Below are 15,544 nucleotides of genomic sequence, written 5' to 3' on the forward strand. Positions count from 1 at the left end.
CCCCCCCCTTATTTAGCAAATTTTAGTGAATAAATTACCTTAATAAGCAATCATTAGATTTAGCAGGGTTGCTGTTTTGGTATTCTTACCTGCAGAGTAGACTATCATGGGATTTTTGTTGCTGTTGCTGTTCAAGCAGCCTATATAACAGGAACTAGCTCGTCCTCCATCTTGTTTGAGGATATTGTGTGAATATACAAGGCAGTTCCACAACCTCTTGTAACTCATGCAGTTAGTCTTTGGCTGAAGAAGAAGGAAGAATGCACAGTACTCCTTATATGCTTTCTCGTTCTGTTCATTACACTGTGCCATAATTGCCTTATGAACACAGAGCTGGTGAGTGTGATTCCTAACACACCCTTCCCCATGTTTGTTTCATTGTCAACCACAGTCAGCTGTCTCTGCTCCCTTGTTTCTATACGTCTTCATGTGGACTCACCATGTTCGGGTGAGAGACTGGGAACTCTTTGAGCAGGAGAGTAAAGCAGGAGCAGGATTGCATGCATTGTTAATGTACTGTGCTGTTGTATTTAAAGGAGGTCTGCGTGTTCAGACGTCTGACGCACAGGATAGAGGAGGGGCACCATTGTTTTTGTGCATGTTGCAGTATAATTCAGGAAGGAGAATTTTGCTAACATGTTTCCCAGAAGCACTTTTGGTGCTGGAATTCATCATTTGGACAAGTCTGAATACTCTCTCATCTTCAGTGACAGCATTAGAGAGCTTGGCGTTCCGTAGCCGTCTAAAATTTTAACAAGCTTATTTTTCCAAGTTGGCCTCTATATGATTTATTTATTAGAATTTTAAAAATGTGTTTTGAAGTTTGATTACTGTAAACAAAACATGTTTTTGGTATCTCATTTTCCTCAGTCATTTTCTTCTTTGTATTGTTTATGTGTATGTTTTGTATGAATCAGAGAGGACTTCGTGGATGTCATTGTGATTTTACAGACTTTTCTATTCTTGAAATTTTTACATTGCTCAATTAACAAAAGCCATGTCTGATTACTCTCTTAATCTCTGTGGATCTTTTTCTAGTTTTTTTCCCCCGCCCTTCCCTTAGTTTTCTATTACCTTGGTCTCATCTCCTGATGATTTTTAATGAATTTTGGACACTGGTTGTAAAAAATACTAGAGATAATTTTAGGCTATTGATAATGTCCTTTTCCTCCAAAAAGGATATACTTTTGCTTCTTGTGGGCAGAAATCAGAGGTTAAGATGATTTACAGCTTTGCCTCAGGCTGTATGAGGGCTGGCTTATTCCTACTTGGTCCCCACTTCTAAGATGGAATCATCAGGGGTCCCACCTGAAAGCCTCCATTTTCCTCATCCTTGGGCCCTGAATGGCAATTTTTGACTGCCCCATGCCATAGAACTAGCAGAAGCTTCTGCATCTTCACAGCCTCCTTGGTTGTTACTTTATGCTCAGATCTTCAGTTTCTCAGTACCGCCTTTGGGAATGAACAAATGCCTCAAAGGGAAAAAGCAGTTCTAAATGTTATTAGCTTCTCTTCTTTCTGGGACTTTTCTCACTCGTGTTCACACCTGGTAGCTCTGTTCGGCCTAGTGTTCCTAAGTTGTTCTCAGCAACAAGCTGTTTAGCCATTGTTGGAATCTTACCTGTATTTGAAAGTGAATATTCAAATATTAAAAATATATACATGTAGCATCCCTTGTTTGCATTACTGTTATCTTACGCTGATTATATATTATAGTTGTCTCTGCAGTCATAGCATCATTTATAATATAGAAGTTCAGGAATGCCATAGGGGCCCCTGCGTGGCTCAGTAGGGTAAGCGTCCAACTCTTGATCTCAACTTAGGTCTTGTTCTTGGGGTCATGAGTTCAAGCGTCATGTTGGGGAAAATGTTCAGGAATGCTAAAAATAACACTGAATGAGATATTCAGGTATTTGGCCAAGTTTTAAAAATATACCAGATTGATTTTTAATTTATTCATTTATCATTTATTTCATACATAGATTTATTTCATATATAGCAAATGGTATTTCTTATTTTCACTCCTTTTCCTCTTTCTCTATTGGGTGGTTTAATTCTGGTTGATTTGCAGAAGCTCTTTGTATGTAGGAGATATTAACCCTTTGCTTATATATGGTATAAATGTTTATCACCAGCAAATATAGTTTGTATGACTGCTACATTTTAGGATTTATTGAGTTTTTTTGTGGCTTTTTTATAGCTCTTTTAAAAACTAATATTGCACAGATATTTATAAAGAAAATACACAGATAAAGTCACATATATACTTATATGTTCTATATACATATAAGGCCTTTTCAATTATATTATTCAGATCCTTTATGTCATAATTTTTTGAGGGATCAAATTGATTCCCCAATGACTAAGAGTGTTAATTTTACTCCTTCTCCTGATAGTGTTCTTGGTCCTTTTTGCCTTGAATTTGATCTTGCTAAATGCTCATATTGTGCTCCATTGGTTTTGGAAATGAGGGGAGTGGTATAGATTCTAATTTTATCTTTGTCTCTTTAATTTTGAATTCTTCACTTCTTTTTCCCTCTTTTAATTTAGAAGAATGGATTCGATGGTTAAGTCACCTGAGAGGTATCACGAAAGAGAAAGTGGCCCTGAACCGAGTCTCGGAGTACAAATACAGTATGAATGCATAGATGTGTGTGGGTATTCCAGACAAGGGGGAAGGACTGAAAAAGAAAGAGGCTAGGATGGAATAGGAAGTATGTTTGGAATGTGATAGGAGGCTGACTCAAGCAGAAAGTCTGAAGTAATAGGAAGTAAACGGGGTTTATTGAGGTGGGACCACATTTTGGGAATCATGAAGTGAGCAGAGAAATAATTCTTTGTTTATAAATTAGGTGTTCTTAAGACAAATAACCAAATAAGTGTGCATTTACAAAATAAGCCTTGTGTCAAAGCTTGCTGTCCAGGATCATCTTTCATGCTTGTTTATGCTGATCTTATAGGTTCATTTTCCTTTATTCCAAGAGCTCAGAGCAGTGCACCATGATTCACACGAACTAATCTCATGCACATTCTTTGAGTTTTATTTTGCATTTGATATTCTAACCAGGTGATTTTTGGAGTGATGTTTGAGGCTGATAATCTCACCTCAAAGAGATAGTTTAAGCCTGTCATATTGTGGGTCAGCTTAGAACTCCTTTCCTTCAGTTCTGTTCTTCTGCCTTTTCGGCTGTGCCCACTCCCCACATCATAAATACTCATTTCTTTGCATACATTAAGCAGATGAGATAAAAATGTGCTAAATATGAGTTGATGGCCATGTCTGCTGGCCTGTTTTGTTATTTTCCAGAAGCACGTAGATGGTGGCTTATGGAGAATCGTGTGAAGCCAGCAGTATTTTCAGGTGCCCACCAGGCCCAGATTGCTGTGTAAAGAAGTGGAACCCAGGAACGTCTATTGAATGCTACCACTGAATTCTGGACAGTTAGCTCTTCAGAAATGGCACTTTTATTCCCAAGGGGAAATTTAAAGAACTCACTGTTTTCCTTTGGCTCTTGCATAAAATTATGTTTTCTCTATCCCTAGGGGACTCCTTCTCACAGTTCCGGTTTGTTGAGGAGAAAGAGTGGGATGGTGAAGCTTCATGTCCAAAACAGGTAAGATGGTTTGTCTTGACTGTGGACTGACTCTTCTCAAGGCTGAAGACTAATGCCTTCACATTATTGTTGAGATAAAGTATCGGGGTGGAGAAGACTAGTGATTCATGTATAGTTTAGTCTCAGTCACCTAAACTGTTCAGAAAATTTTCAGGGAGCTTAAATTATACAGGAACTTGGAGCTAGAATTCACCTGTATAACTGGCCATCTGTGTGAATTACTCATAGTGTATGGTCATGATTTTGAGTGGATTACTTTGCCATTTGGCCTTCCTTTTCCCTTTCTGTGAAAAATTTCCCTTAGGGTTGAAAATTAATTTTTCCCCTCACACTGTTTTTGGTATTAGGTGAAAAAAATCCTTAATTTTATAGCTTTAAATAACTCTTCCCCTATAGTTAGGAGAATAAAGCTATAAAGTAAGAGCAGATATCACAGAAGTCATTCAGTAAATCCGTAAAGCCCAGCCACCTCGTTTGCTTTGTGTTCATGCCATATCTTCTTCCCAAGGAGTTTCGATTATTTTCCAAGTGCAACTTGACTGATTCTTTCCATAGGAGAGACGACAGGTATTCTAACCCTTTTAAAAAGCACAGAGAATCAGTGGTGGCTTGTCCTCTGCTCCCCGACTTCATGGCTAGCGCCTGCTGTCCACTACAACACTTTGACAATCTGTCCCCAGTTTCAGACACGTGGCTGAGAAGCAGACCCGAAGCCCAAAGGTCGGGCACCCTCCTCCCCATTCTGCTACCAGCTCAGTCACCCCCCCGCCCCCAAGCGGGTCATTTTCTGTCTGGGCTGGTGTTCTATTTACTTGTTTGGGATGGACATTGGCTTACCATACAGACCAAGGGGGAGGGAAGCTACTTGTGGAATGACTGCCTGTCACTTTACGTAGAGGATGTATTACAACACGGGAAAAATAGGGCATTAAAAATACTCATCTTTGCTTGAGTCTGTGTGGGCATATGCCGGAGGTACAGTTTAGAATTCTAGGACAGATTGCAAACAGACCAACGGAAGTCATCAAGGAATACAGCGAAAGCCAGACAACTCCCATTTCAACTCCTTTTGAACCATATCGATGATTAGAGAATATTTCAGTTATCTTGAGAGTTTCAAATAATTCTAAAGTTCTTCATGCATCAGAACGCTAAGAACTTGTTATTTACTCAATATTTTATTAGATGCAACTATTCAAAGATGAATAAGAGACCATGCTTATTCATTGCCTTAGCACAGTGGCTGATATGTAGTAGATGATCAGTAAATATTTATGTAATAAATGAAAAAGAGTGTGACCTACAATAAGTGGTGTCCTCAGTGAATCAAGATACTACTGTGGGGGCCACTTTGGGCTGGAAGGGATTGAGAGCAGTACCATGGGAAAGAGAGTGTCTGAATGGGCCCTGGTGGGTCAGGGTGATGCTGGTTCGTCCTATTAAGTGATGAGAGCTGAAGACCAGCGGTGTTCAGAGTCAGGCTGTAGCTGGAGTGCAGTGTTCCCAGAGGAGGCTTTAGGGGTAAGTCTGGGCCAGGTACTGCCAGCAGTTTGATCTTCATTTTCTTCTGGGGGGACGTTTAGCATGTGGGTAGGAGCACAGACCTTGGAGAGACAAGCCTGAGTGTGAATCTTAGTTCTACGACTTAGGCGAACTTCCTTCCTTCTCTTGTGTTCTCTTCTGTAAAATGGAACATGAGGATTACATTAGATAATAAATGGAAGCTCTTTAGTGCAGTTCCTGACATGTATGAAACACTCACAATTAGCTCTTAATCCTACTCTTATTTGTTCACAAAAGTTTTGTTTGGCAAGAAAATGGAAATGGCTAGATTTGACCTGAGCAATATTGGGAAGGAGGGATCGAAGAGGGAAGAGGCGGGAGGCAGGGAAACCAGTTAGGAGCATATGTTTTGGGCGAACTCAAAGGGACGAGGGCCTGGGAGTGTGGGGAAGTGGGAGTGGAAGATGGTTCACTGATAGACGGATTTTAGCACAGGACGAGCTAGACTGTGTCACATGTGGGACGTGCAGACAAGAAAGGTGTGCAGTGGCGCAAAGCTTTCTAGCTGGATGGCTAGGTGAGTTGGTGAAGCCGTTAATGGGGCACAGAGAGGGCAAGTTTACTTTGAATATTTTGAGCTGATGTATGGGTAGGACACATCCAAAACTAAATTCCTCACTTCCTTGTCAAAACCTGTTCATGTCCCCCTTAACTCCTCACTAGGTTCTGGTTTTGCTTGAGAGAGAAAAAGGTGACAAGAAGTTTGGGAAGTATAATGGTCTGATCAAAGGCTATTTTTTCTTTAGTTGCAAAGTGGACTTCCCAGCAGGTTCTTTGTCTTACACAGACACTGAGACTGAGAGTCTAATAAGTAATAAGGTTCCTGGACAGAGGGGACAGGTTTTCCCTACCCAGACGAAGTTCTGTGCACACTGACCTCAGAGAATTTGTTCTAATTAACAGTCAAGGCTGGCTTCCTGCTGCCAGGAGGGAAGGCATCAGGGTGTCCGGGCATCGCAGGTCAGGCTGCACGCTCCGACTACGAGTGACCATCAGAGTTGGCCAGATGGATATGGAGACTAGGTTCTCCAGGCAAACAATAACCTCTCGATTATTTTAAGACATAGCAAAAAGCTAATTTGTGGTTATTATTCCAATGAAGCCTATCGTTAAATTCACACTTTACTATGACAAGCATTTCACCTCAGCTCATTTTATATGTTAGACCTTCAGCTTTAGCCCTTAAGGGGAAAGACCGGTGGTGAGGAAACGAGTCTTCTTCGAAAGTGGCATTTGATGGCAGGTTCTAGGCTCCAGGACTCCTGCAACTCCGCCTGCTGGTTTGAAGTGTCTGCCCAGCATCATGGAGACTGTGCAGTGTGTATGGGGCCTTGGATGGTGGGTGGGAATTAGAAATGTGGGGGGAGGAGACAATCCAGGAGCAGACACAGCTAGATGGCCATCATTCAGAATGTGGCCAGAAGCACAGCCTGGCCAGTCCCTTATCTTTGTGCAGCCACGCCTACTTTTCGTTGTTGTTTTTTTTCCCTAGGATTTTATTTATTTGTCAGAGAGAAAGAGAGCACAAGCAGGGGGAGAAGCAGGCTCCCTGCTGAGCAGAAAGCCCGCCATGGGGCTCCATCCCAGGACCCTGGGATCATAACCTGAGCCGAAGGCAGACGCTTAACGACTGAGCCACCCAGGCGCCCCTACTTTTCATTGTTCAGGATATACCTTGAAGTCATGTTGCACGTAATGCCAAAGAGGGCAGAGGAAGCGTGGCCACTTTTAGCCAGCCCCCCCCTCCCCGCCCCCGAACACCTCAGCGGTCCTTCTGTCTGGGGAGCTAAGAGAGCCACAGGTGAATGGCGGGCAGGCATGGCGGAGGTGAAGTCCTTGCTCTTTTATCGGCTGAAAGAAGGGGGTCTGCTTGTGTGCAGATAACCTGGGCGGGAGGGAGGGTGAGATTTCCAGTGTATAATGTGACAGCTTACCCACGGATTAAGCATTCGGCATCACACCTTTCTACCGGGTTGAGAGAATTTCTCCAAACTTGAAAATGAAGACTTGGCCACCCTGGTCTGATCACAGCTTTAAGGTGCTGAGTGCAGGGCTCAGGAAAGGCCTGGAATGCATATTAAATTTCTCGCTTTCTTGTCAGGGCTTTGCCAGCCTCCATCCTGTTCCCTAAATACACTGTGTTTTTTATTTTTTTTATTTTTTTATTTTTATTTTTATTTTTTTAAAGATTTTATTTATTTATTTCAGAGAGAGAGAATGAGAGAGAGCACATGAGAGGGGTTAGGGTCAGAGGGAGAAGCAGACTCCCTGCCGAGCAGGGAGCCCGATGCGGGACTCGATCCCGGGACTCCAGGATCATGACCTGAGCCGAAGGCAGTCGCTTAACCAACTGAGCCACCCAGGCGCCCTACACTGTGTTTTTTAGAAGTGAGTTCCTTTTTTGCCAGGGCAGGGGCCACATCTGGTGCTGCTGACGTTGCTTACCTAAGAGCTAGCCATCTCGGGAATATTTCAGAAGGGCAGTTGAAAAGCCACATCGTCCCTCTCATTCCTCGTGTACTGCTGTTGTGGGGATTAGGGGTTACAGTGGGTCCGGACTGAGTGTCAGGCTCTTCTTGAGTGCACCATCCCCACTCACTGTAAACCCATCTACCCAGGACATTCCAGACATTGCTGCAGTGGAATCCAGACTGACCAGGTGACCCTTGGCTTTTCTTCTAACTCGAAGCCAGTGATTTTTACAATAAGCTGTGTTTCCAGCTGGGCCTGGGAGGTCTTTGGTAGACGAGGCGGTTGGCAGTATCTGCCTCTAATGTGAGGTCATTATAGCCAACTTTTGGTTTATTCTTTCTCTTGGGTGGGCAGGGCACCGGAAAGTAGCCGTTAGACCGTCATCAAGCCCTGAAATAATCTGGAATGTTTCCTCAAACTACTGTCCATTTGGGAGGTCATCGCAGGGATAGGACTCACTTCCATGAATGGGAGAGGAGTCAAGGGAAGCTTTCAGTGTTGGCCTCACACAGAGCGCTGCTAGCTAGCGGGCAAGTCTGGCCCCTGCTTTCTGGCTGGAACAGGAGCATCTACCTCCCAGGCTCCTTCGGCTGTGCCGATCAGCCCCGTCTCGCTGCTTAGACAGCTCTTCCCTCCTCTCCCCAAGGCCAGCCGTCTGAATTGGAGGGGGAGGGGTCCACTTCAATTCCATTAAATGCTTATTTTTCTTTCAATTTGCCAGTAATTCCCGAAGCATCTATAGTTTCCAGGTTACTGTTCAGTCTTGATGTGGGGGTGATTGCTGCCCTGTTCCTGCTCTCACAGTGTGAACTGTGGCTCCAGAATGTGGCTTGGGTTTTGCTCATCTTAACACCGCGATGATAGAAATAGCAACCATATCAAGTGTGATATAGCATAGGACTTACTCTCTGCTAAAAGTAATGTCAGTGGATGGTTTATTTACTTCTGTCATCTTCTGCTTTTTTATCTCTAAAAGGTCATTTGTAATCATCACCTGATATGTGTGTAATTTTTTGTTAGAATTCAGCATTTTATGTGGACTGTGAGTCACTGGTTCGAGCCCTTCAAGAACTGCCTCTCTCACTCCGACTCAATGTTGCTGCCGAACTGGTCCAGGTAAAAACCCCGACAGGATCTGTCAGCTGGTGCGGGTTAGGGCAGATGAAGAAAAAGAGTGAAAAATGTCACTCTGCAGGATGTCTCAGCATCAGCTTTTCCTTTGATAAAGCTGAGGCTCTTGTATCAAGGTATCATTTTGAAAGTTTTAAGGGAGAATCAAATAATTTTGAGTTTTTTTTTTTTACATTTTACATGTGAAACATTTTGAAGGATCAAATGTAATGGAATTGAATGAAATGTAAAGTATAAAATCTGACTGGTATTTTACTCAAAAATTAATGTGCCAGGCTCTGTGTTTAGCACTAAGCAGACAGTGGTGATCAGACAGACATGGTTCTTGATCTCATGGAGCTTAATCTATCGGGAAATGTGAGTATTGGTCAAGTTATCCAATTGTGGTATGTCCCATGAAGGAGTGTAGTGTGCTATGAGAATATATAATAATGAACCTGATCTACTCTGGTGTGATTAGGAATGGCTTTCCTGAAGGGGTGTCAGATGAGCCGAGATCCAGAGTATAAAAACACGTGAGTTGGAATTTAGAGAGGAGTGACCCAGTCAGATCTGCCTTAACACTGCTGCTGAGAATGAGGATGCCCAGGAGCATTCTGGCTGCAGAATGGAGGGGGTTGTGGGAACGGGTGTGTGTGTGTGTTGGCAAATGTGCGGGGGTGTATACCCACCAGCGGAGACTGGGTCACACCAGGAGACTGCTGCAGCAGGCCAGGGGGGCAGCGTACGTGGGACTAGGGCGACTATGGTAGAGACAGCAGAGAATTGGACTTGACCAAGATGTACTTCAAAAGGAAAATTAGCAGGGCTTGGAAAACACTGGAAATGGTGAGCAAGCAGAGAATTATCCTTGGCCTTCCAGCCTGTGCAACTCAGCGCTGGGGTGGTTATCAGGAAGGGGGAGGTTTGGATGTTATGGGTCTGTGCCTCTGAGCTATCAAAGTGGAAATACGAGTCGGTTATAGAAATCTCTAGTTGAGAATGAAGGGCTAGAAACGTAAATCTCCAGTGTAAGATAGCAGCAGATGAATGAACTGACAGAGGGGGAGGCCCAACAGACCATACGTACCACAGCTACTTCACAATGTAACTGTGGCTCGACTGCATTTTTAAAAAAGTGAAACCCTGGGCAGTACTAATGGTAAAGAGAACCCCAGCAACTGAAACGAGCCACTTCGTGCTGCAGCTGAATGTGTGGCTGCCCTTGAGCAGACGCATGAGTTGGTTACCCACCCGACTCTTGTTTCTGTGGCCCTGACTGGCCCCCTGTTTAGGGCAGCAAGTAGAATTCAGGGCTGGGGGGCAGGGCAGGGAAGTAGAGAGGATGGCATTTGCCTCTGACGGAATCACCATGGAGCTTTAGGAAGGTTTGGGGGTGTTTGGGGTTTTCTTAGTGATTGGGAGAGCACTGCTTTCCCTGCCGGGTGTCCAGAGATGTTCCAAGTCCTGACAAGCGTGGCTGGGGCGCATTCCCCACAGCACGGTGAAGGGTTAGCACAATGCGCCAGGGAAACACCGAGCGGAAGGTGATGGGGCCTCAGGGAGAAAAGGAAGCGCTGTGACCATCGGAAAGTGAGGATTTGTGTCAGATGTAGAGCAGTTATTCTCAACTGTGTACGTCAGAATCATCTGGGGAGTTAAAAACAAAAGCCACGTGAGATGCCCACACGCCAGCTTTGTCTTGCACACTGACAACGACGGAGGACTGTTTATGTGGAAAGCCATCCTGTTTTAAAAGCCCTGAGGAGTTATTAGCACACTGGATCTGCTCACGATGCTTCAGCGTGCAAATAAGGGGACAGTGCCTCCGCCAGGGGTTGAACCTCATTCTGAGGTTCTACCCTCTCTGCCACCATGCTGGTCACCCGAGGCCTCCCTCCAGAACAGAGCTGCTCAGCCTTAGCCCTACATTACAGTCACCTGGAGAGTTAACTCTTGTTAAATTATTGCAGAAAAGTGCACGCATAAATATATGTAACCGTGGAATCAGCGTCCAGATCAAGAATCAGAATATTGGCAGCCGGGCGCCTGGGTGGCTCAGTTGGTTGGGCGACTGCCTTCGGCTCAGGTCATGATCCTGGAGTCCCGGGATCGAGTCCCGCATCGGGCTCCCTGCTCGGCGGGGAGTCTGCTTCTCCCCCTGACCCTCCTCCCTCTCATGCTCTCTCTCTCTCATTCTCTCTCTCAAATAAATAAATAAAATCTTTAAAAAAAAAAAAAAAAAAAAAAAAGAATATTGGCAGCCCTCCTGACGCCGCCCGTCCGCCGCGTCGCTACTTCCCTAAAACCACTCTCCTGACTTCTAATAGTAAAGATGAATTTTGCCTGTTTTTGGACTTTTTACAAATGTAATCAAATAGTAGGTTTTCGTTTGTGTCTGGCATTTTTCACTCGAATGTTACTGAGAGTCGTTCTTGATGACTCTGTCCCTTCACCTTTATTATTAGTGCATGTAAGTACCGTGCACAGATCTGATTTGCTAATTACTTCTGGGTGCATTTTACAGGTGTTTATCTCCTCGCAGCTCTAAGCATACGTACATTCACCCAGACCTGGGGTACTGCCGGTTCTCAGGGCAGTTACAGAAAGACATGCCCTTCTGACGTCAACTCTGCAATGGCACAGGGCAGAGGTGGGCAGAGGGGGAGGCACGGCCCTGTGGTGTTTCAGTGAGGTCACCCCATTTACGCCAACTCAGTAAGGAAGGGTTCTGGGGCAGGGGGAGCCCTTTGTGAACTTCCTGTCTGAATTGAATTTTCCTACTCCACAAAGTTTGGCTTGCTTCTCTTTCAGACCACCCTTCCTTTAGAGCTTCCTCAGGTGAAACCAAAGAGAAATGAGGAAGGCAAGGGACTGGGGATGCGGTTAAAAGGGCCCCTGGGGCCTGGAGGAAAGGGCTCCATCTCCGAGCTGAAGTCGGCCGCTGCTGGCTGCCCCACGTACCTGGATAAAGATGGCCCAAGCCCTGCTCCCTCACAGGGTTCTCAGAAACCCAGCACCGCACTGCAGTCAGCAGCGGACCACTTGGAGGAAGAATTAGACCTGCTGCTTAGTTTAGATGCACCTGTGAGAGACGGAGATAACATCGCACCAGACCAGACCTCTCAGGACCAAGAATCTGAGAAAGATGGGAAGGTGGCCCAAGAAGAAAAAGGTATGGCTTCCATTTTATTCCCTATCCATCTTCTCTTTTGTGTGCCAACAGCCCCACCTGCGTCACGTCCCTACCCCTCTCCACCAGCGTCTGACATCGATCTGCCGCTGTCCGCTGACCTTTCTGACAGCCTGCCTCTCAGTCGCTATGCCAGGCTTGCAGAGCTGCTCCCTGCCTGATTGCAGTATTAAACCCGGGGCTGCCGCTGGACCGGGCGCTAGAAAAAGGCATCCGGATCCTCGTCGCCCTCAGCTGTGCAGCAGCAGACCTTTTAATCGACTTCTCCAGACTTCTGGCTTGCTATTTCGATCTTACTTTTGTACAAAAGAGCACTTCGGCCTTTGTGCGTGCCCTGTGAGCCCGCGGGCCCTCTGCTACAGAGAGGCCGAGGGTGTCTGCTCCATCCCTGCACTGCACTGGAGAACCTATAAGGACTTCCCAGGATTGCTACGACAGTAAAAGAAAATGGAGCTGCTGGTCTTTTTAGAAAACCAGTGAACTGTGACATTCAACTTCAGAATAAATAGAAGAGCAAATCTCTACCCCATTTACTAATTTGTTTAGCTATTAATTACTGTATCCTCTAACCATAATAGGATGTTTCCTCTAGTTGTAAGCACAGTAATAATCAGGGCTGAATTCTATCATGGAACAAACCCCAAGGAAACCGTCACCCTCAATTTTGGGATTAAAGTGAAGTTGTTAACGCTTTTATTTCCCCAGGTCCTGCAGAGCTCTCTGTGATGGAAGAAAAGAATGTGGAATCTGAGCAACCATGTACATCAAAAACTGTTACTGAGGAAGAGCTTGAAGACTGGTTGGACAGCATGATTTCCTAACATGAAAGAAAAAGGAGGAAAAAAAAAAGTGCCTGAAGCAAATTTTGATTGCCTTGTCAGTAAGGGCGGGCCCAAGGCTGTCCTTCCAGAACAGCTGGTTTCTGAGCATGCCCCGAGCCAGTGTGTTCTACCACGCTTGCCGCAGTAAACGCCTACCTCTGGCCCACGACATCCGAAACTATACATCTAAGAGGCTCGTTGCATTTGTTCTCTGGCTTAGCAATCTAATAGATTCCTCGAGGGCAGGGGATGTTATGGTTCTTATTTCCAGCCTCCTTCCTTTCCATGTTTACAGCAGAGCAGGTGCTGCTGATAGAATAGCAAACAAGGCATGCATTTGTGGCCAAAATAAACGAACGCTGGTCTATGGAATTCCTTTCTTTCTTGGGTGGGGTGTTAGGCCCTTTGTCTCGTGTCCCTTCTTCCAGTAATCACAGGACGGCTGTAGAATCATCCAGAAGAGGTACATCACAAGAGGCCGACACCCCAGATTGGTGTGTATTACTTTATTGCAGTGGGTACTTCCTTTGATGTAAGGAGATTCACCTAAACACAGCAGCTCCAGTACTTACAAGGGAACCATAAAGCAGTACTCAATTTGGCATAAGATTGAAATTTTTCTGGATTTTCAGTACAGTACTTCTAATAACAGCAGTTGACAAGCTGTTACTGAAAAAAATGATAGGAATAACCTTCAAGTGCGGTTTCATAAAGACGGAAGATCAACACAACTCATTAATGGAACTGTCCGTCTGGAACAGAAACATAAAAAATTTGCATAGCTATATCTAAAGAGATTTTAAGGCACTTAATCGATATTTCAGTGTCGACAACGTGTTGGGTGTTTTTTTCTATTTCTTTAACTGCTTAAAGCTTTTCAAGCTGATTCTGAATACATTCACTAGCAAGTACCATGGGAGAAATCTGACTGCAGTTAAAATGATTTTTTTGTAGTTCAGACCATGAGTCACTAGTGGATACTGTCATGTGATACTCAAGTGTTTAAAATTTCAGTATTGTGCATTGAAGACTTCATACTTCTAGTCCTTTCCTCAATGACATCATTGCAACAACTTAGTTCCATTAGAACTGAAAAACTTGAAGGTATTCTCAACTACAGTTTCCTTGATTTTTTGCCATCTCTCAACATTTTGATAGGTTGTCTCCCCCAGGGATATGTCCATTAGGCACAAAAAGCCAAATCAATCCCAAAATACAACTGTAACAAACACTTCCTCTTGTAAGGGAGGCATTTAGAATAGGTCACATTTCAAATATTTTGCAGAACTGTAAAAAGGATTTAGTTCCCTGGAAGTTGACTGTCCAGAATTGTGGAGTTTCTTTCATTCTGATTTATCCAAGCTGATCTTCATATTGTTTCCGAAAGCAGTCACCAGCTGGGAAGAAATCCCAACACCTTTCTTGGTACATCTTCCAGACGTAAGATTCCTGAAATAATGGGAACAAAGGGTACTTCTTTTTAAACCACAGTAAGCTTAAACCCAGGTGGTTTTTACTCCGTAGGTCTCCCTTGGGGAAGGGTGATGGGTCCCAACTAGTACCTTCTTCCTTGCTCTGTTCCCAGCCCAGGCTAGTTTAGGACCAAAAAGTCATTCCCCAAAACACTGAACACAGTGTAATGATTCCAAGTAAAAATGCTTAAAGATCTAGCAACAGGCTGATTCTATGCCATTTGTAATTGGTAGAAGGCAGAAGAACGCACAATGAAGGGATAGTGAGTGCTGGCTCGGGCAGATGCCTGGAGCATTTGAAGGGAGATCTAGAACCAGTTGCCTCTCAAGTGTCTGAGCTGTGAAGCGGTCCCACAGATCTGATGCTGTTTGAGTATTAGATAACCTATCTTTTCTTCCCTTTGTTCTCTTATCTCTGCATTTGTTTCTCATACTTAGTCATAGAATCCCTTTTGACACATACTTTCACTCATACTACCCACACCTCCACCTTCCCTGTGTCACCCACACATGAGGTGGTTGTCTTTCTCTGGCTGTCTCTCACACCATTTTACTCTGTTAGAGCCACCCACTCAGCTCCTCCTTGTCTTTTTCTCTGTAATGTTCTCCCCACCTCCAGCTCTTCTACTCTGAAGCAGTAACCATAAGGGTTTAGAAAATGTCAGTGTTAGTTGGGTAGGATAACCAGAAAGTCTTTAGGGAGAGATTGGAGTTGCCTGAGAATATTGGCTTCTTAGGTCACACAGAGATGGCGGAATTATGCAGAGGAAAAATGTATGTTGGAGACTAATGAAGTCATCTGTCTACTTCAGACATCCTGTGTTCTGTTGAGTCTCAAGACTTCAGAAACGGAAACTCCTAATGCAGGGGTACGATTCTTTTTTTTTTTTTTTAATTTTATTTTTTTAAAAGATTTTATTTATTTGAGAGAGAGAATGAGAGACAGAGAGCACGAGAGGGAAGAGGGTCAGACGGAGAAGCAGACCCCCTGCTGAGCAGGGAGCCCGATGCGGGACTCGATCCCGGGACTCCAGGATCATGACCTGAGCTGAAGGCAGTCGCTTAACCAACTGAGCCACCCAGGCGCCCCAGGGGTACAATTCTTAAGACATTTTATTTCTCACCTGACCCGTGTGTTCTGTTTCATCTTTATTAATCAGATACATCAGGAAGAACCTGGAGCAAGGGGAAAAAAGGTATAATAAGTGAGAAAAAGACAATATTATTTTGGTTAGTCTTTTTGTGAGGAGAAATTCTTTTCACCATTCCTAAACCTTGGGCTAAGTGTACTTGTGAGGA

The 15,544-nt window shown here is 44.4% G+C and overlaps 2 protein-coding genes across 2 annotated transcripts in view; one reads left to right on the top strand and one right to left on the bottom strand.

The window, feature by feature from the left end:
• The window catches only part of AVEN (apoptosis and caspase activation inhibitor), a 153,324-nt gene extending 140,179 nt beyond the window's left edge, over positions 1-13,145 (top strand). The window contains exons 3-6 of the mRNA XM_081830840.1: positions 3,544-3,614; positions 8,670-8,765; positions 11,574-11,934; positions 12,658-13,145. Coding sequence (XP_081686966.1) covers positions 3,544-3,614; positions 8,670-8,765; positions 11,574-11,934; positions 12,658-12,773 — 644 coding nt within the window. The 3' untranslated portion in view covers positions 12,774-13,145. The remainder of the gene's footprint in view (positions 1-3,543; positions 3,615-8,669; positions 8,766-11,573; positions 11,935-12,657) is intronic.
• A 119-nt stretch (positions 13,146-13,264) lies between these two features.
• RYR3 (ryanodine receptor 3) overlaps positions 13,265-15,544 on the bottom strand; it is a 483,582-nt gene continuing 481,302 nt past the window's right edge. Inside the window, exons 101-102 of the mRNA XM_081831839.1 lie at positions 15,370-15,421; positions 13,265-14,222 (exon numbers count right to left, since the gene is read on the bottom strand). Coding sequence (XP_081687965.1) covers positions 14,127-14,222; positions 15,370-15,421 — 148 coding nt within the window. The 3' untranslated portion in view covers positions 13,265-14,126. The remainder of the gene's footprint in view (positions 14,223-15,369; positions 15,422-15,544) is intronic.

The sequence above is a fragment of the Leptonychotes weddellii genome, chromosome 9, assembly GCF_054177405.1.
Source record: "Leptonychotes weddellii isolate Sample4059 chromosome 9, ASM5417740v2, whole genome shotgun sequence".
Taxonomy (NCBI): domain Eukaryota; kingdom Metazoa; phylum Chordata; class Mammalia; order Carnivora; family Phocidae; genus Leptonychotes; species Leptonychotes weddellii.